Genomic DNA, 18,463 nt, shown 5'->3' with positions numbered 1-18,463 from the left:
CATGTTCCATGAATGGATCTCAAGGTTTGGCGTACCTGCAGTGATTACAAGTGACAGAGGAGCCCAGTTCACTTTATCCCTCCCTTCAGTCCAACGGCATGGTGGAAAGGTTCCACAGGCAGTTAAAGAATTCCCAATTGATTTTAGATCTACTTTCGTAGTCAGCCCTAGAAATAATTTTCATCATTTTGTAGACGGTTGAATACTATACATATACATCCTAGCTCTAGTTTGAATTAAGAAACTAGTAAGTTTAGGATCAAAAGACTCAGGCAGAGAAACTTCTTCTCAAACAGTTTAAAAGTACCCTTCAGTGAAGTCATCTCCTTCATAAACCATTCTTGGAGTTGAGTATAATTACACTTAACTCGTTATTCTGATTTTTTGATCTTGTCATTGTAGAAAGTCAAATGAGCTTCTACAGTTCTGATATGTTGATTTATGTTGATTTATGTTGATTTATGTTGATTTATCTTGATTTATGTTGATTTTATGTTGATTTATCTTGATTTATCTTGATTTATGTTGATTTATCTTGATTTATGTTGATTTATCTTGATTTATGTTGATTTATCTTGATTTATTTTGATTTATCCTGATTTATCTTGTTTGTTAAAACTAAACTTTTCGCAGTTTTTTTTATAAATGCTTCTTTGTTCTTTTCTATGTTCTGATGTTGATTTTCCATCTTTTTGACGATTTTATCTTTCTATCCTTCTTCCAAAAATTTAAGAATCTCTGCCATAAATACTTTTTCTCCCGCACAATGTACTGCAAGACATTACCCTTAGTCTGTTTAATTGATTTTAGATTCCCTACGTGCACCTCTAGCCTCCTCCAATTGGTTTGAACACCTACCATGGGTTCTATTAGGTTTACGTACATCTCCCAGAGAAGACTCCGCCACAGCCGCCTCTGAAGCTGTTTATGGTTCCGAGTTAACCCTGCCTGGCCAGTTCCTAGAAATACAAGATCCTCCAACAAATCTGTTCTATGAAAACCTTAAAAATTTGATGTCTGGTTTTCAACCTGTTCCGCCTTGTCATAATACTCCTGCAGCTGACACTCTTTCAGAAGTTATTCCTGCAGAACTCTCATCTTGCCCAATGGTTTTTATAAGCAAGGATGGACATGTTGCTCCTCTAGCCCCCCTCTCTACGAAGGTCCTTAAAAGGTTTTAGCCCGCTCCCTTAAAACCTTTCAGCTCCAAGTTTGCAGGAGTGTAGAAGTGGTTTCAGTTCAATGCCTCAAACCAGCTTTCACAGCAGATGATGAGGCTCCAGTAGAACCTTCACGCCGGGGCAGACCCCCACGCCAACCTCCTCCGGTTCTTCCTGATCCCCCTAGACGTAGAGGACGACCTCGGAAAGCTGTTGCAGAAGCCTCCGCCGTTACTCAACCAAAGAGGAAAAGAGTGACTTTTAACCTAAAACCAAAGATTTTACACCAAAGGCTTCAACTAATTAATGTATGCTCAAACCAAGCGAAGCCTACGCATGAAATATACAAGGTTCTTTAATATAGATACAAATTTTTCCTGAAAGAGGAGACAACAAATATTTGGGAAAAGGTTTTACCTGTAATCTCTTCAAGAGATTTTGGCCACTTTGGAGTGAGACCAAAAGCTATTCGAGCAGAAAGCAGTAGTGAGGAGGCAAGCAGACTTAAAGAAACTTTAAATACATTAATCCACAAACATTTATTTAATCTGTATGTAGGACTGTAAATGATTGTACAGATAAGAAAAATAAACTTGCTAACTAGCTAGGTTCAAGCATTTTGAACTGCTATTTCTCTTGGTCAGATATTTGTATAGGGAGAAATCTTTCATGTTCAATACTTTTTGTTGAATATACATATTGTCACATCTTTAACTTGCTTAATACAAAACATCAAGGACTATTAAGTATGAACTTGGAACATATCTAAACCTTTTTACTGAGCATGTTCCTTTAAAAGGTATAAAACCTAAATTAGATTGGTTTTTACAAATTGTATCATTCAAAATATTTCAAAATTACACAAGTCAAAATATTACAGAATACCAATTTAAATTTTTTTTGTTCTCTTACCTGGGCCTGGCATCTATAAATACTTCCTCCTGCATTGCCAAGTCCAGGAAATATTTGACATATTGGTAAAAATATGCCTTAGCCTCCCTTCAGTATACCGAATAAATAATCAAAGGTCAAATCTTTTCAAAATTAAAAACTGAATTCATTGAGCAAAGTCATTTTTTTGTCAATTTTTCAGAGCTCAGTTTCCAAACTTTTGAAGACCAGGGGGGATAAATATATGTATTATGTATAGAGTAAAAATAAATTTGCAACATCATGAAAAAGACATTTATTGAATTTAACCTTCAAATCCCTGAAACTGACTATTGGACCATTGTTATGGTGATCAGTAGGCAGGCAGGCATAGGAGGTCCACATCTCTTAATATTTATAATTTAGTTATTTGTAGAAGCATAGGAATTCTACATTGATTGGGTTGACTCATATCTAGACTAATGTTAATTTAGAAATTTATCACAGCATTTAGTAATTTCAACAAGAGCTGCCAAACTGAGAACTGTTAATTGGGCACAAGAAAATAAACAAATTGAAAATCAATTTATCCTAGTGTTAAAGTTAGGTAAGGTAATAATATTCCCAGATAAATATGTAAAATAAATGAAGTCTCAAACTATTTGAGAGAAAGAAGACCTTTATATTATCCTAAAGTTCAGCCAAAAGAGTTAACTGCAAACTTTAGCTCCAGCTAAAGATAATTTAGCTCCAGCTAAAGATAACTGCATAACTAGAACATAATGATAAAAATTTGCTAATGAATTTTTTTATTAAAAACGTTGTTCTTAATTCCAGTTTAGATTCTTCAAAAAAGAAAATAAAAAAGATTCACCTATAATTATCCTCATAATGCCTTTATTTGTCACCTGTAAAATAACAAGCAGTAGGCAGGCAAAGATTCCACTTGAAGTATTTCAAAATCACGATTCTAGTAAAAAGTCCAAAAACTACTTTTTACACTGCAAGTTTTGATAGTAAGCTGAATATTTACAATGAACTCCTCATTTATGGGATAGGCTCTGCTGTACAATATTTGTTTATTATAATCAATTTTAGTTCAAAACATCAAACTTCGACAGGAGATATTGCTATGTAAACAAACAAACAAACAAACAAACAACCAAAACAAACACCCAAATCAAACAAACGAACAAACATCAGCCATCATTTCATAGAAGTCCTGGAACTGTTGTCCATATGTTAAAACTTGAGTGCAATTATCGTAAATGCTTGATATTCTAGAAACATTGTAATACGGCATGTATAGATTAACTGTATAATGTGACCCGTTAAGAAATCAGCATCAAGTTCATAATATCAAATTTCCCCATACAATCAAACATTACCAATTTAAATTCTGAATTAAATATAGATCCTGTTTATTTAGAATTGATACTTACTCGAGAGATATGAAGTCTGATAATGGGAAACGATTCTTTGTAAACGCATTCAATTCCGAGCATTTGGGAACATTTGTGTCCTGAAAATGAAGCACATTTACAAAAAATACCTATATTTGTTCTATTCACTATAATATAACTATATAGTATCGTTCAAATAAGGAAAGGCATAGGATGACCAATCAGCTATTGGCCTAAAAAATAACTGGGAAAAGGCACTAGGGGGGGGGGGGGGGGGGCACAAAACGTATTACTCTCCAGTGTTCAAGCATAATTTGCATTTTCGTAGGACGCTGATTTTGAGCATGCGAACTCACCAATATGTATTGTAACGTCAAATGCAATTTAAAAAAGATCGGAGCACAAATGCGAGTGCGCGTGCGCTTCAAGTAGAAAAATACGACTTTTTCATATTGTCACGCGCTTTGCACCGTTAAATGAACTTGAATTTGCATGAGGACGCTATATAATCCCTGAAAAGAAGGAAATAATTGATTATGAGAAATCCATTAACAAAGAGTTTAACTTAATTCCACAATCTGAATCCACAAACAAAGTAATCGCAATATTAACTATTGAAAAAATGATTTCTTGTTTCAAGCAATTAGGAGTCAATATATTCAACCTTCTCCTCAAACTTTGCAGCCAAAAGAAGAGAGCCTAGACAAACCAAGAACAGCTGGGGATTCTAAAAAAATTATTTTATTCTTTCATCAATCAAAATAATTTAGAGGTATGATTCTAATGAGAAAAAAGGTTTAAAATTTAATCTAGCATGACTGTCCATGAAGTTTGATCTGCATATCATGACCATCTATATCGTATGACCTGTATATCATGACCATCTATATAGTATGACCTGTATATCATGACCATCTATAAAGTCTGATCTGTATACCATGACCATCTATATAGTATGACCTGTATATCATGACCATCTATATAGTATGTTCTGTATATCATAACCATCTATATAGTATGACCTGTATACCATGACCATCTATATAGTATAATCTGTATACAATGACCGTCTATATAAAATAACATATATATATACATATAATGACTATCTATATCGCATGACCTGTGTGCCATGGCCATTGGCCATCTATATAGTATGACATGTATACCATGACCATTTAAATACATGACCTATATACCATGACCATATGTATAGTGTGATCTGTATATCATGACCATCTATATCATATGATCTGTATACCATGACCATCTATGAAGTATGATCTGTATACTATGACCATCTATAAAGTATGATCTGTATACCATGACCATCTATATCATATGATCTGTATACCATGACCATCTATATTGTATGATCTGAACACCATGACCATCTACATAGTATTCAACCTGTATATCATGGCCGTCCATGAAGTAGTCAACAATTTTGACTGCAAGGTGCACAGTGCAGTTGGTTAACTGCAGCTTTTCAGCAACCTTACTAGTCCAGTCTACCAGAACTCGCCTAGAAAATATTATAAATATTACTATATTCAAGAACATTGAAATAACTGCCGCGCTTGTAACCCTTACATGCCCTAGGAACGTTTTCGACCTATAATTTGGTTTTATTTCTAAAATTAAATGCAGATCTAATTTACTACTCCGTAATTTTTATGAAGAAATTTAACTAAAAATTAAGACATCAGTGGCCGAATTTAAAGAATTTGAGCGGCGGTTTAAATTTAAGCCGCGGCTTAAATATGGTTGGTTCCACTTAAAATTGTATCAAATGTTTCAAGATTTAAGCCGGCGCTAAAATTAAACCGGGGTTTGGCGGTAAATCCGCGGTAAAACCGCGGCTCAAATTATCTAAATTCGGCCACACAATGGCTTTATTAATATCTTGTCAGCTGTGTTTTGAGATGGAATTAGAGAGCCAATTTAAACCTAGGAAGTAAAATGTTGCGGATCCGAATCCTGAAAATAGCGAAAAAAATGTCGAGATGAAAAAAATATACACCAGTCCTTGGCCAATGTTTAACCAAATATAAAGAATATATATTAGAGTGGAGTTTACGGCCATTTTGTTGTACTGTTTCCATACTGCGGTGTACTTCACATATTTGTGCTATAAAACCTTTTGGGCCCTGGAATAGAAAATCTAAAATTAATATTAAAAGATAACCAAATTATGAAATAGGCTGGTTTTATCATTGACCAATGATCTTTCACTTTAAAAACGATGATTTTTTGTTATAAATATAAATCAAATGATGTTCTTTAGTCACCTTATTCATTTTATAAAGTTTATTTAACAGCTTTAAAAAATTCGAAATTGAAATGGATAGTCAAGGGAACATGCTGTATCAATGTACTCTACTGCATATAATTTGTAAACATTTACATGATTTGTACACTTTGAACTCCCTTTCAGGTTGAAAGGGACTGAAAAAATTCATACCGAAGGATTGTCTAAATTCCACTCTAATATATATTCTATTCTCTATGTGTATAACCCATGATGATCATGTGGCTGAAGGAAGCTATTATTAGCTATTATTTATAGACAATATTACAATACCTTCTCGATAGCTGTGGAGACTGCCTTTTAAATTCTGGAGTTAGTAGTTCCCTTTTCTTCAACCAAGCGATTATGTCCTAAAGATTGTTTTATCAGAAAACCTGCAGAATTTGAATGTAAATACAGCGAGTAGTTTCTTTGGATGAACCCATGAGTTAAGAAAGTTACAGAGATCGATTGAAAGAGGTGGGGGGGGGGGGGGGGGGGAGGCAAGCCACACCAGCATAGCTTCCTGTCCACAATTTACTCACATACATAGACTCGCATCACACCGCTCACCCGTAGGGCTTCCTTAGCCACACCCATATATCTTCCGGCAAAATTTCTACTTTTGAATACTTATTAAAGAGGAATGCAGCGTTCAGTTAAGATTCTAAAGACGTCATGGCATCTATTATAACCTCTGCTTATTTATCATATTTTTTGGGGTAGTATAAGTAAACATTCTAACTCCTTGGACCAAAAGTTGTAAAAATTTTTATCGGATCAGTGTTTCAGTGTAAATCATGAGTTGCAGCATTTGCTTCTACCCATATAGCTTCCATTCCACAATCTCACAATAAAGACAACTTTTCAAAGAATTTAAATATGCCTTAATAAGTACTATTTACACAAAATGTTCTCATGAGCAATATTACGTTATGAAACTAAGGCATTATCTTTCTGAAAATGTATTCATTTTTAATGTAAATTTGGTTTCCACTCTGTAAAAGGACAGTGAACTTTCCTGGTAAGAAGTGGAAGTTTTTGCAATTTCCTCATCAACCACAATATTTCGTACATTTGGACTGATGTTAATCTTCTCTAACATATTTTTGAAATTGCGGATAAGTTCAATCTCTGCAAGAGACAATGCAGTTTTGTGTATGATTAGTTTTTTAAAAGTAATAAAAAAACAATTTTGTATCAATTATTGTCGCATAACGTTGCCAAAGGGAAGTTTAAGTAATTTATGGCTGAAATTAAGTATTAAAAATTACGACATTTTGCCGGAAGATATACAGGTGTGGTAAAGGAAGCGCTTAGATGCGAGTCTATGTATGTGAGTAAATTGTGGAGAGGAAGCTATACTGGTGTGGCTTGCCTCCCCCCCCCCCTTCATTGAAACCTACGATATGTGATATTTTTCACAGTATGTTCTATTGTGTACAAGTACTGTACACGACCAATCAGCAAACATCTGTATTCAGGGATATTTAAGAATCCTTTTGATATGAAACACAAATTCTTCAAAAATAGGCGGAATTAATAAATGTTATGTTTCATGTTTGAAATTGGAGTATTTCTTTAAATGTTGTGAAACTTTCCCCCTGAATAGGTATTATATGTAACAAGTGGCCGTGAGATGGCATTTTAAAACCCTTTAGTAAAAACGTAGCTTGTTGTGCTAAGTCAACTGTAGGCCTATGTAGCCCACCCAGTGAAAGGAGATAAGCAGTCTGTGTATGTACCATCAGTACAGTACACTGTACTTAGAGGGATTGTCGTTGTATATAGTCTTAAGTGACTTCCAATAAAAGACGGACAGCATGCTTAGATACAGTAGCCAGCAATCCCTTATCTCATTAATAATGGGAAAAATAAAGTCTACAATTGTCTCCAGCCGATTTTCAGTTAAAAACTGTCGTCTTTGATGTAATATTACTAATTTGTAACAATACAAATAAAAGTTAAATTTAAAAATCCTTGGAAGTATTTTGGATTAAAAACGGCAGAAAACAACAATTTCACCATTTAGTGGTTATTCTTTTATGCTGTCTGCCCTGATATCATTGGCGGAGACTGAAGTTATTTCAGGGACTCACAATGTCAGTCCTTCAATATAACAAAATCCTTTGCCCTGCGTATTTACCTCGATATATTCCGGATGGTTGAGTTGGATTGATTTCACCATACTTCTGAAAAAATCACACAAGTTAAACAACAAAAAAAACGAAACTGAGCACGAAATCACATTTTTTGATATATTTACAAAAATAATTTACAAGACACATAAATATGCATCATTTTTACATATACCCTTTGTAACTTGGGGTTAAAAAACCATGCCAATTAACACATAATTTTTAAAAGAAAAAATTAACGAGAACAATTTTTTCTGGTTTTGGACGAAGCACTCTTATTATTTCTTGATCTTTGACTGATAGAACTCCTGTAGGGTGGAGTTGATCTTCGACCATGCCAATTAACACATAATTTTCAAAAGAAAAAATGAATGAGAAAAAAATTATTCTGGTTTTGGACGAAACACTCTTATTATTTCTTGATCTTTGACTGATAGAACTCTTGTAGGGTGGAGTTGATCTTCGAGGGAGTGAATCCGATAAACTCCAGAATCTCTTCCATTACAGTGAACACGGACTCTAGATAATAAACTATTCAACTACAAAAAAGAGCTAGACAAACTTAAAAGTTTAACTTTTAACAGTACACGAAGTGATATGTTGGAGTATTAAAATTCAATGTTTTAGACTACTCGACACAATTCTGAGATCTGAAGGGTTTGGCGGAATATGAGAGTGGGTACCTGCTCTTGCGAGCTGTGACTCTTGGAAAACTGGTTCAAATATTCCTGAGGTCATGGGGGTACTTGTTAAACCCATGCTTTTGTTCCCCAACAGAAGCGCATAGTCCTCTTCTGATTGCAATGAGGAGCAACTGCTGACCCCATGGGAGTCTGAAACTGTGACATCTTGAATAAAAAAAATCGTACAATATGTACAGAGTGGCCAAAACTTGTTTGAAAAAATCCGTACAAAAATCCGTACATTTTCAGAGGAAATCCGTACAATCCGTACAATTTTCGAAAAAAAATCCGTACAATCCGTACAATTTTTGAAAAAAAAAATCCGTACAATCCGCACATTTTTTTGAACAAATCCGTACATTTAAAAAAAATCCGTACAATTTTCGAAAAAATCCGTACAGTCAGTACACTAGAACTTAGAACTTAGAACTAGAGAAATAGATAACTAGAGAACTAGAGAAATAGAGAGCTAGAGAGCTAGAGAACTAGAGAACTAGAGAACTAGAGAACTAGAGAACTAGAGAACTCGAGAACTCGAGAACTCGAGAACTCGAGAACTCGAGAACTCGAGAACTCGAGAACTCGAGAACTCGAGAACTCGAGAACTCGAGAACTCGAGAATTCGAGAACTAGAGAACTGGAGAACCAGAAAACCAGAGAACAAGAGAGCTAGAAAGCTAGAGAACTAGAGAACTAGAGAACTAGAGAACTAGAGAACTAGAGAACTAGAGAACTAGAGAACTGAAGAACTAGAGAACTAGAGAACTAGAGAACTAGAGAACCAGAGAACCAGAGAACTAGAGAACTAATGAACTAGATAATAGAGAAAAAGAGAACTAGGAACCAGAGAATTTGAAAACCAGAGAACCAGAGAACTAGAGAACTAGAGAACTAGAGAACCAGAGTACCAGAGAACTAGAAAACTAGAGAACTAGAACACTAGAACACTAGAGAACACTTCTGGGATCTCGAAAATTATGAATGAATTTTGATTGTCAATTGAAACGTTAATCAATCTAATATTATTTAGAATGCAGAAAATAAGTTAAACTAACTTCATTTTGACGAGATTTTTTTTTAAATTTTCATGAAAAACTTGCTGAAATGAGTGAAAATTAAAAAAACCAGTGTATTTCCAGGATAAAAATCCGTACAATCCGTACAATTTGAAAAAAAATCCGTACAATCCGTACAATTTTAGGGTTACAAAATAAAAAATTCCGTACAATCCGTGCAATCCGTACATTTTGGCCACCCTGTATATATTAAAGATTTAGGACTAGAGTTGGGTATGAGATATTGTCGATTTTATAACATTCAGAATTTTTAGGCTGTCAGGAGACCCAGTATGATCCGAGAGGTTTAACATATTCTAAAATTGAATTTTCTGAAAGTTTTCCATTATTACACTACTTGACTCTGGCAAAAAGATCTCTCAGCTGAACGATAAATTTTGCTTATGTATTTTGTCATTCAAAATTTTGCACTGTGTTAAAAAAACTGATAAAAAAATTTTAATTCTACGAACGACTTGAATATATTTATGTTAAATCTTCTAAAAACCCAAAATTCTAAAATATCTAAAAAAAGTGATAATCGATACCTAATTAAAGTATTGTTAACATGAAAATTCTGAATCAGGGAGTTTCAAGTGTACAATTAATTAGTTCTTTTTGAAAATCAAGGACGTTACTCATTGTTATGTACTTACTTAAAACACACTTGGAGGTCTACATTGGTCTACATTTTTCAATCACTTTCGATAACCTTATACCTATTGTTTTATGAACCCGACCCCCCCACCTTAGGTTTTTTCTCTAAAATATGTTTAATCTGAACTAAGAAAGGTGGAGTCGAGGTGGGGCGGGGGGGATGTTCAACGATTTTTATGTATAACCTTGCGAGAGGGAGAAGTCTGGAGTATCATTCTCGTTATTTAGCAGCTCCTGAGCTATCTTATACTCCTCTGTAGTCTCAGGTATAGGATACAGAGGCTCAACCATACCACATACAGATCTAAACATTAGCTCCTGAGCTATCTTATATTTCTCAGTAGTCTCAAGTATTGGATCCAGGGGCCAACTAAATAACATTCAGATCTAAACATTAGGAACTATCTCATACTTCTCAGTAGTCTCAAGTATAGGATACAGGGGCTCAACTACACCAAATACAGATCTAAACATTAAGAGCTATCTTATACTACTCAGTAGTCTCAAATATAGGATCCAGGGGCTCAACTACAACACATACAGATCTAAACATTAGAAGCTATCTTATACTACTCAGTAGTCTCAAATATAGGATCCAGAGGCTCTTGAGCTCCTGAGCTATCTTATATTTCTCAATAGTCTCAAGTATAGGATCCAGGGGCTCAACCATACCACATACAGATCTAAACATCAGCTCCTGAGCTATCTTATATTTCTCAGTAGTCTCAAGTATAGGATCCAGAGGCCCAACTACACCACATACAGATCTAAACATTAGGAGCTATCTTATACTACTCAGTAGTCTCAAATATAGAATCCAGGGGCTCAACTACACCACATACAGATCTTAACATTAGGAACTATCTTATACTACTCAGTAGTCTCAAGTTTAGTTTCCAGGGGCTCAACTACACCAAATACAGATCTAAACATTAGGATCTAGCTAATACTACTCAGTAGTCTCAAATATAGGATCCAGGGGCTCAACTACACCACATACAGATCTAAACATTAGGAGCTATCTTATACTACTCAGTAGTCTCAAATTTAGGATCCAGGGGCTCAACTACAACACATACAGATCTAAACATTAGAAGCTATCTTATACTACTCAGTAGTCTCAAATATAGGATCCAGAGGCTCAACTACACCAAATACAGATCTAAACATTAGGAACTATCTTATACTACTCAGTAGTCTCAAGTTTAGGTTCCAGGGGCTCAACTACACCACATACAGATCTAAACATTAGGAGCTATCTTATACTACTCAGTAGTCTCAAATATAGGATTCAGGGGCTCAACTACACCACATACAGATCTAAACATTAGGAGCTATCTTATACTACTCGTAGTCTCAAGTTTAGGATCCAGAGGCCCAACCATACCAAATACAGATCTAAACATTAGGAGCTATCTTATACTACTCAGTAGTCTCAAATATAGGATCCAGGGGCTCAACCACACCACATACAGATCTAAACATTAGGAGCTATCTTATACTACTCAGTAGTCTCAAGTTTAGGTTCCAGGGGCTCAACTACACCACATACAGATCTTAACATTAGGAACTATCTTGTACTACTAAGTAGTCTCAAGTATAGGTTCCAGGGGCTCAACTACACCAAATACAGATCTAAACATTAGGAGCTAACTAATACTGCTAAGTAGTCTCAAGTATAAGATCCAGGGGCTCAACTACACAACATACAGATCTAAACATTAAGAACTATCTTATACTACTAAGTAGTCTCAAACTTAGGATCCAGTCTCAAATATTGAATCCAGGGGCTCAACCACACCACATTCAGATACCTAAATTTTTAATCCTGAGCTATCTTATACTACTCAGTAGTCTCAAGTTTAGGATCGAGGGGCTCAACCATACCACATACAGATCTAAACATAAGCTCCTGAGCTATCTTACATTTCTCAGTAGTCTCAAGTATAGGATCCAGGGGCTCAACCATAAAACATACAGATCTAAACATGAGCTCCTGAGCTATCTTATATTTCTCAATAGTCTCAAGTATAGGATCCAGGGGCTCAACCATACCACATACAGATCTAAACATCAGCTCCTGAACTATCTTACATTTCTCAGTATATTTCTCAGCAGTTCTTTGATTAAAAATATGTGTAAATATAAAACAAATAATAATTTTTTAACGGACAAATGTGAAAAAACAGTGACAGTGATTTGACACTCACATAAAGTTAGAATTAAATCAAGATTTAAAACCATTAAAATAGCTCAAATTACCTTGTTTTCTTCAGCGCACGCTTTGGTTTAAGAGCTTTAACAGCTGGAGATTTAACCTCGTCGAGTATATCAACAACGGACTCCTAGAATATAAACTGGTAATTTTTTGTAGTAATTTATACTTCAGATAGAAAAGATTGAAATAGTTTAAAATTAAATTAAATTAAAATAATTATGGAAATTATCTTTTCTGAATTAATTATTTATCCACATGAAATAGTGATAATAAAATACTTAATAGGACTCTTTGTATCGATTTTTACTACATACAATATTTAGGCTGGCTGAATGTTTTCTTATCATCATTATCATCGCCATGTTGTTTTATTTTCGAACCTCTGGAGAAATAAACTCTTCTAAGCTTATCATTCCCAGCTAGTAAAAAAAAAACTTTTGTGCAAAACTCATTAATTTCCCCATCTCCACAAATGGCTCGCAATAAATATTCAACAGAAGATTCGTCCCTTTTCAACACAGTACATACAAGTTGTCAAAATTGTTATTTTCTTGCCTTAGGACTGAATCTAGCAGATCTATAAGGTTCCTGGGATTTATCCGCTCTTTTGTTCTCGTCTATCATAGATCCAGACTGTTCTCCGGCTTTTTTCCTACCGCCATAGCTCATGAACTCCTTTGTGTCTTCAACTTTGTTGAAATAATCCTTAAAATTAATTCCTTGGAATACACTAAATACATTTCTAGGGGATTGGTGTTAGGATCATAGAAAAAATAATAACTTAGTATAATAATCTTAGCTTGTTCAAACCCATTTTCATTGCAACACTTTTAAATTTCTACTATTTTCAGTATCTGTTTGTAAAACACTGAATTTAGAAACTATTTGATGAAACAATTCCGTTAAAAATTCGATGTTTAAGACAGGAATAAAAAAAAACATTTTATGGTCTTTCATTTAACAATCTTAAAATGATAAAAGGCGCCCAAATCAACAGATCAAATTTACATGTTTGTAACATCCTTATATCTATGAGATATGGCACTTTAATCATTAAATGGACTGAAAGGGTAATTTCAAGTGACTCACCATGCATAAATGAAAATTCCCGATTCACAACGGTACTCACGGTGCCCTTAAAAGATTTATCTTACCAAGTATAATTTTGACATCAAAAATTACGATTTTAAATGCTGATTTTTTCAAACTGAAGTTTCTCTACAAAAGTGACTGGCGCATTTCTACTGCAGGAAAACACTTCAGAATTAAACTCTTAAGCCTAGGTGAACGACACTATTTTGCCCATTGTTGATCTCATAAAGGTTTCAAGGGTACCGTTGTGAATCGGGCATTTTCATCTGTGAATGGAGGGTCACATTCTTACGCGTACATTCTTTTAAATAATATAGCAAAACATACCTGGGTTTCTCTGGCTAGATTGATAATAGCTTGTTCAGAATTTAAACTGAGACTAGGGAACGAATACTGAACAAAATTTCATTTTAAAAGTGCTTCGGATCCTGTTCGGGAACTAATTCTGAACAAAATTTCATTTAAAAAGTGCTTCGGATCCTGTTCGGGAACTAATTCTGAACAAAATTTCATTTTAAAAAATGCTTCGGATCTTTTTCAGACATCTAGTTTGTCAAATTTGATCCTAAAGACATCCTCGTCTATGTTCCTACCGGAGCTCTGAGAACAACTCTTCAAGTAACAAGTAAGTAAAACTGGATTTATTATTTGGTAATCAGGCAGGTTTATCAAATCACAAGTTCAGCTTTAAAACTTAAAAAGCTATTTTGATATGATTATAAGACACATTTTTAAGAACTATTATCGAATTGAAAAAAAAAACCAAAAACCCCTACAAGTTAAATCTTTTTTATTTCATTTCAAAGCTTTGACATTTTTCGTTCTAACTTGAGCTAAAGCTAGCCCTTAGTTTTGCCAATACAAACAAAGCAGCCCGTAAAGTTGTGATCCTACATTTTAGATTGACTCTTCAGATTTACAATGGATCCTTTCAACTCTGTACAAGTTCAAGCAGTGGGAAGGGAATCCTTGTTTTTCTAACTTTACATTTCCGCAGGTTACTTAGGCACGGAAGCCAAAATGGAAAACAATCAATTTGTATAAAAACAACATGAATATATCAGTTACTCTCTATGAGTTACAGGGTGGCCAAAACTTTTTTGAACAAATCCGTACAAAAATCCGTACATTTTCAGAAGAAATCCGTACAATCCGTACAATTTTTGAAAAAAAATCCGTACAATCCGTACTTTTTTTAAACCAATCCGTACATTTTTTTAAAAATCTGTACAATCAGTACAATTTTCGAAAAAAATCCCATTTTTGAAAAAAAACATTAAAATTCAATTTTTCATTCATTGTCCTTTGTGTTCAGTTCATGTAAGAGGGTTTAAACTTCTTCAGCAAGAATCAATCTGTAAAAATTTGGCTTCATACATATATACAAACTATACAAACTAAATACTGGGTACATGATACAGGATACTGGATACAGGATACAGGATACTGGGTACATGATACAGGATACTGGGTACTGGATACTGGATACAGGATACTGGATACTGGATACTGGATACTGGATACTGGATACTGGATACGGGATACTGGGTACATGATACTGGGTACATGATACTGTGTACATGATACTGGGTACATGATACTGGGTACATGATACTGGGTTCATGATACTGGGTACAGGATACTGGAACATCTTCTTGAATGAGCAATCAAATAAGTACTTATGGAACATATTCTCAAATAAACACTTATTGGACATGTCTCGAAAATTATGAATGAATTTTGATTGTCAATTGAAACATTAATCAACCTAATATTATTTAGAATGTATAAAATAAGTTAAACTAACTTCATTTTGACGAGAATTTTTTTTTTTAATTTTCATAAAAAATTTGCTGAAATGAGTGAAAATTTAAAAAAAACGGTGTATTTTCCAGGATAAAAATCCGTACAATCCGTACAATTTGAAAACAAATCCGTACAATCCGTACAATTTTAGGGTTAAGAAAAAAACAATCCGTACAATCCGTACATTTTGGCCACCCTGGAGTTATGTAGGGTTATACTGTGAATGATGTACCACTCTAAAAATGGAGGCTCTATTAAAAACCACTTCTGCAGTTTCATTTACCTTATTTGCTCGAGTTCGCTTGTATGGAACATAGACGTCCATCTTAGGAGATTTTCCAGGATTCTCCGCAACAGTATTTACCCTTGTTGAACAGTTTATGTCTTCAAATCTTTTGTTGTCTCGTTGCTTACAATCCTGGACAAACTCCTGGTAGCTTGGAACCATACTTCTCATCTCGGACTCGTCGGGTCGGATACTGTATTCAGTTAGGACCGGAGACCATTCATCTGGTTCTCCATAGAAGATATCTTGATCCTGTATATGACTAGAAGCAGGCTTGTTGGTTATAGGACGCAAGAAGACTTCTTGGGAAGCTTTGGGGATTGGCTCATTGAAGTAGGAATCTTGTTGGAGCATATGATTTGATGCTTCAGGAAGCATAACGTCGCCCAGGGTTAATTCATAAAGAATCTGGTTCTCCTCAGAACCTTCCGAGAGTCGTTTTCCATCCTTTAATAAGAGCAGATTTTCACGTGGAAATAACATTAACTTTAAGGGATTGTGAGCGAAATTTCAAGTGACTCTCTAGTTCAAGAGGGGCATCCACAATTCACAACAAACCCTTCAAAGCTTTGATTGATAAAGTATGAACTCGATATTGGTGTATTTTTTGAGTGCACGCCTAATTAGTGATCGAAATTCCTAAAATAAAATAAAATTGAATTTTAATGACCTCTAATGACCTCTAATGACCTCTAATGACCTCTAATGACCTCTAATGACCTCTAATGACCTCCACAAATAGAATCACCGTCCCCTTTAATTTATTTTTGTCCCCAAATGTTTAATAAATACACCCAACTTTAAGGTAATTACTGAACAATTAAGAAGTTTTGAGCCCAACCCGTTAATTGAAATAAAAGCCCCTTAATGTACTTTGAAAATGCCCTTAAATAAAAATATTAACCCTCAAAATAAACATTTAAAATATACACAAATTTGCCCATAATGAAAAAGCAAACTAAATTTGCCCCTAAAACAAAGATTTAAGATTTCCTCAAACTAAAAAATTGCCCCCCCAAAAGTAAAATTTACCACTGAAATATAACTTTAAGATTTTTCCCACACAAACTTGCCGAACTGAAAAGAATGCCCATAAATATCAAAATTTACCCCCAAAGTATCCTGAATTGGTAAGGTAGTTTTTTCATGGTTAAGTATGATTTTTTTGGTCCTTTGTCCCCCCCCCCTTACTTAATGTCTAGTTGCGCTTATGGTTTAATGGTACTGGTGTGAATCGTGCATTGCAATCTTTGAATTACTTGTCACTTGAAGTTATACTTGCAGTCCCATCAACAGAAACTAAAATCATAATTTTCTTCAAAAAATGTCGCCCAAAACTTAACTCAACTGCATTAAGAGCGGGGGAAGGCAGGCTGCCATGTGCCACCACTCTTTCCCCTTCCGTACCAATATTAGCTTTTTTCTCTTCCGGCAGCCATGAGTCACCACTATTTCCCCTTCCGTACCACCACATTTGACTCTTCCGGGCAAAAAGTTGGTTAACTGTAAAACAGTTTAGGAATTCAACACACAAAATATTAATCTTAAGTAGAATTGAGACAATGGTTTGAGTTGTGCTTTTTTGCGTGACGCGGCCGGATTTTTTAAAATCACACTTTAAAGGCCCTAAATATACCATTTAAAAAAGTAGTTTTGCCCGGAAGAGTCAAAGGTGGTGGTACGAAAGGGGAAATAGTGGTGGCTCATGGCTACCGGAAGAGAAAAAAAAGCTAATATGTGGTACGGAAGGGGAAATAGTGGTGGCTCATGACCGCCTGCCTTCCCCCGCTCGCATTAAAGCATAAAGATTCGTTAAAAATATACCGCGTATGGAACTCCATCATAATCATACAGGTCATCTTCATTCTCGTAATCCAACACATCCTGGATGACCCACTCATCCATGTCGACATTGGGCGGAATCTCTTCGACATGGGACACGAGGTTCTCCTCGTGAACCGTGATATATGTACCGTAGTCGATCAGGAGCACAGTAAATGAATTGTCAGAGTTGTTATACACATCACTGGCCCGATACCATACCCCATCCTCTTCACACAGGGCATACAAATATTGGCCGTGGGAATCCTGAATAATAAATGATAACTTTGAAGCTTTGAGGATAAAAGTTACCCCCCCCCCCCCATCTTCCCAGCATTCACATTGTCTCTTAAAGCTTTTTGAGAAAATACACAAATAAATAAATGAAAATAATAATAATACATTTCCAAATTGGATTCCCAGACCGCCATCAGAGGTGAAAAAAGTGAAAGGAGATAGGAAGAAGAAAAAACAGTGTTATCCAAGAAAACAAGAAAAGTGAAGAAAATTCAATTCAATGTAAGACAAGCAAGAAAGGAGAAGAATAAAATTTTGCTCGACTTTTCTTCCCCTTTTGTTTCTTGAAATAAAAAGAGATTAACATTTTCAATTTAAATTGAATTGATTCTCGAATTATTTCTCTTCCCCATAAGCTTCCTGAAATTTCAGAATTGATTTTTTTCTCACAAGTGTCCGAGAAAATCAAAAAGAAAGAAAAAAGTAAAAAAAAATTTGTCTTTAAACTTTTTTTAGTAGTAGTACAGAGCGTCCCATATCATATTAGATTATCTCCAATCTTTAACACCTAAATACGCACATTATACTAAAAAAATCAAGCATTTTCTGCAAAAAAAATTCTATTAGCCTTATTAAATTTTTCAAAATGATTCATTCTTATTAAATTTTCTGATTTGTCCCCCAAATCGTAATTTAGACCCATTGACGCGGTCTAATTTGATGTGGGACACCCTGTATGTAGCTTGA

The 18,463-nt window shown here is 34.8% G+C and overlaps 2 protein-coding genes across 10 annotated transcripts in view; both read right to left on the bottom strand.

The window, feature by feature from the left end:
• LOC111711048 (cyclin-J) overlaps positions 1-7,953 on the bottom strand; it is a 14,097-nt gene extending 6,144 nt beyond the window's left edge. The window contains exons 1-9 of the mRNA XM_023485287.1: positions 7,870-7,953; positions 6,018-6,094; positions 4,844-4,958; positions 4,098-4,160; positions 3,473-3,552; positions 2,939-3,000; positions 2,371-2,437; positions 2,073-2,159; positions 1,578-1,663 (exon numbers count right to left, since the gene is read on the bottom strand). Coding sequence (XP_023341055.1) covers positions 1,578-1,663; positions 2,073-2,159; positions 2,371-2,437; positions 2,939-3,000; positions 3,473-3,552; positions 4,098-4,160; positions 4,844-4,958; positions 6,018-6,094; positions 7,870-7,911 — 679 coding nt within the window. The 5' untranslated portion in view covers positions 7,912-7,953. The remainder of the gene's footprint in view (positions 1-1,577; positions 1,664-2,072; positions 2,160-2,370; positions 2,438-2,938; positions 3,001-3,472; positions 3,553-4,097; positions 4,161-4,843; positions 4,959-6,017; positions 6,095-7,869) is intronic.
• LOC111711044 (uncharacterized) overlaps positions 7,914-18,463 on the bottom strand; it is a 17,340-nt gene continuing 6,790 nt past the window's right edge. For 4 of the 9 annotated variants that reach the window (XM_023485276.1, XM_023485280.1, XM_023485284.1 and 1 more), the window contains 8 exons: positions 17,483-17,746; positions 15,656-16,105; positions 13,894-13,959; positions 13,030-13,179; positions 12,519-12,601; positions 10,442-10,560; positions 8,545-8,709; positions 7,914-8,380 (listed from right to left, as the gene is read on the bottom strand). In XM_023485276.1, the coding sequence (XP_023341044.1) occupies positions 8,274-8,380; positions 8,545-8,709; positions 10,442-10,560; positions 12,519-12,601; positions 13,030-13,179; positions 13,894-13,959; positions 15,656-16,105; positions 17,483-17,746 (1,404 nt within the window). In that variant the 3' untranslated portion in view covers positions 7,914-8,273. Of the gene's footprint in view, positions 8,381-8,544; positions 8,710-10,441; positions 10,561-12,084; positions 12,323-12,518; positions 12,602-13,029; positions 13,180-13,893; positions 13,960-15,655; positions 16,106-17,482; positions 17,747-18,463 lie in introns of those variants that run through there. The other 5 variants (XM_023485277.1, XM_023485278.1, XM_023485279.1 and 2 more) reach the window with 5 other exon arrangements.

Source organism: Eurytemora carolleeae, unplaced genomic scaffold (genome assembly GCF_000591075.1).
Source record: "Eurytemora carolleeae unplaced genomic scaffold, Eaff_2.0 scaffold623, whole genome shotgun sequence".
In the NCBI taxonomy this organism is placed as follows: Eukaryota; Metazoa; Arthropoda; class Copepoda; order Calanoida; family Temoridae; genus Eurytemora; species Eurytemora carolleeae.
The sequence above is the reverse complement of the archived record's forward strand: the minus strand, read 5'-3'. Positions and strand labels throughout refer to the sequence as shown.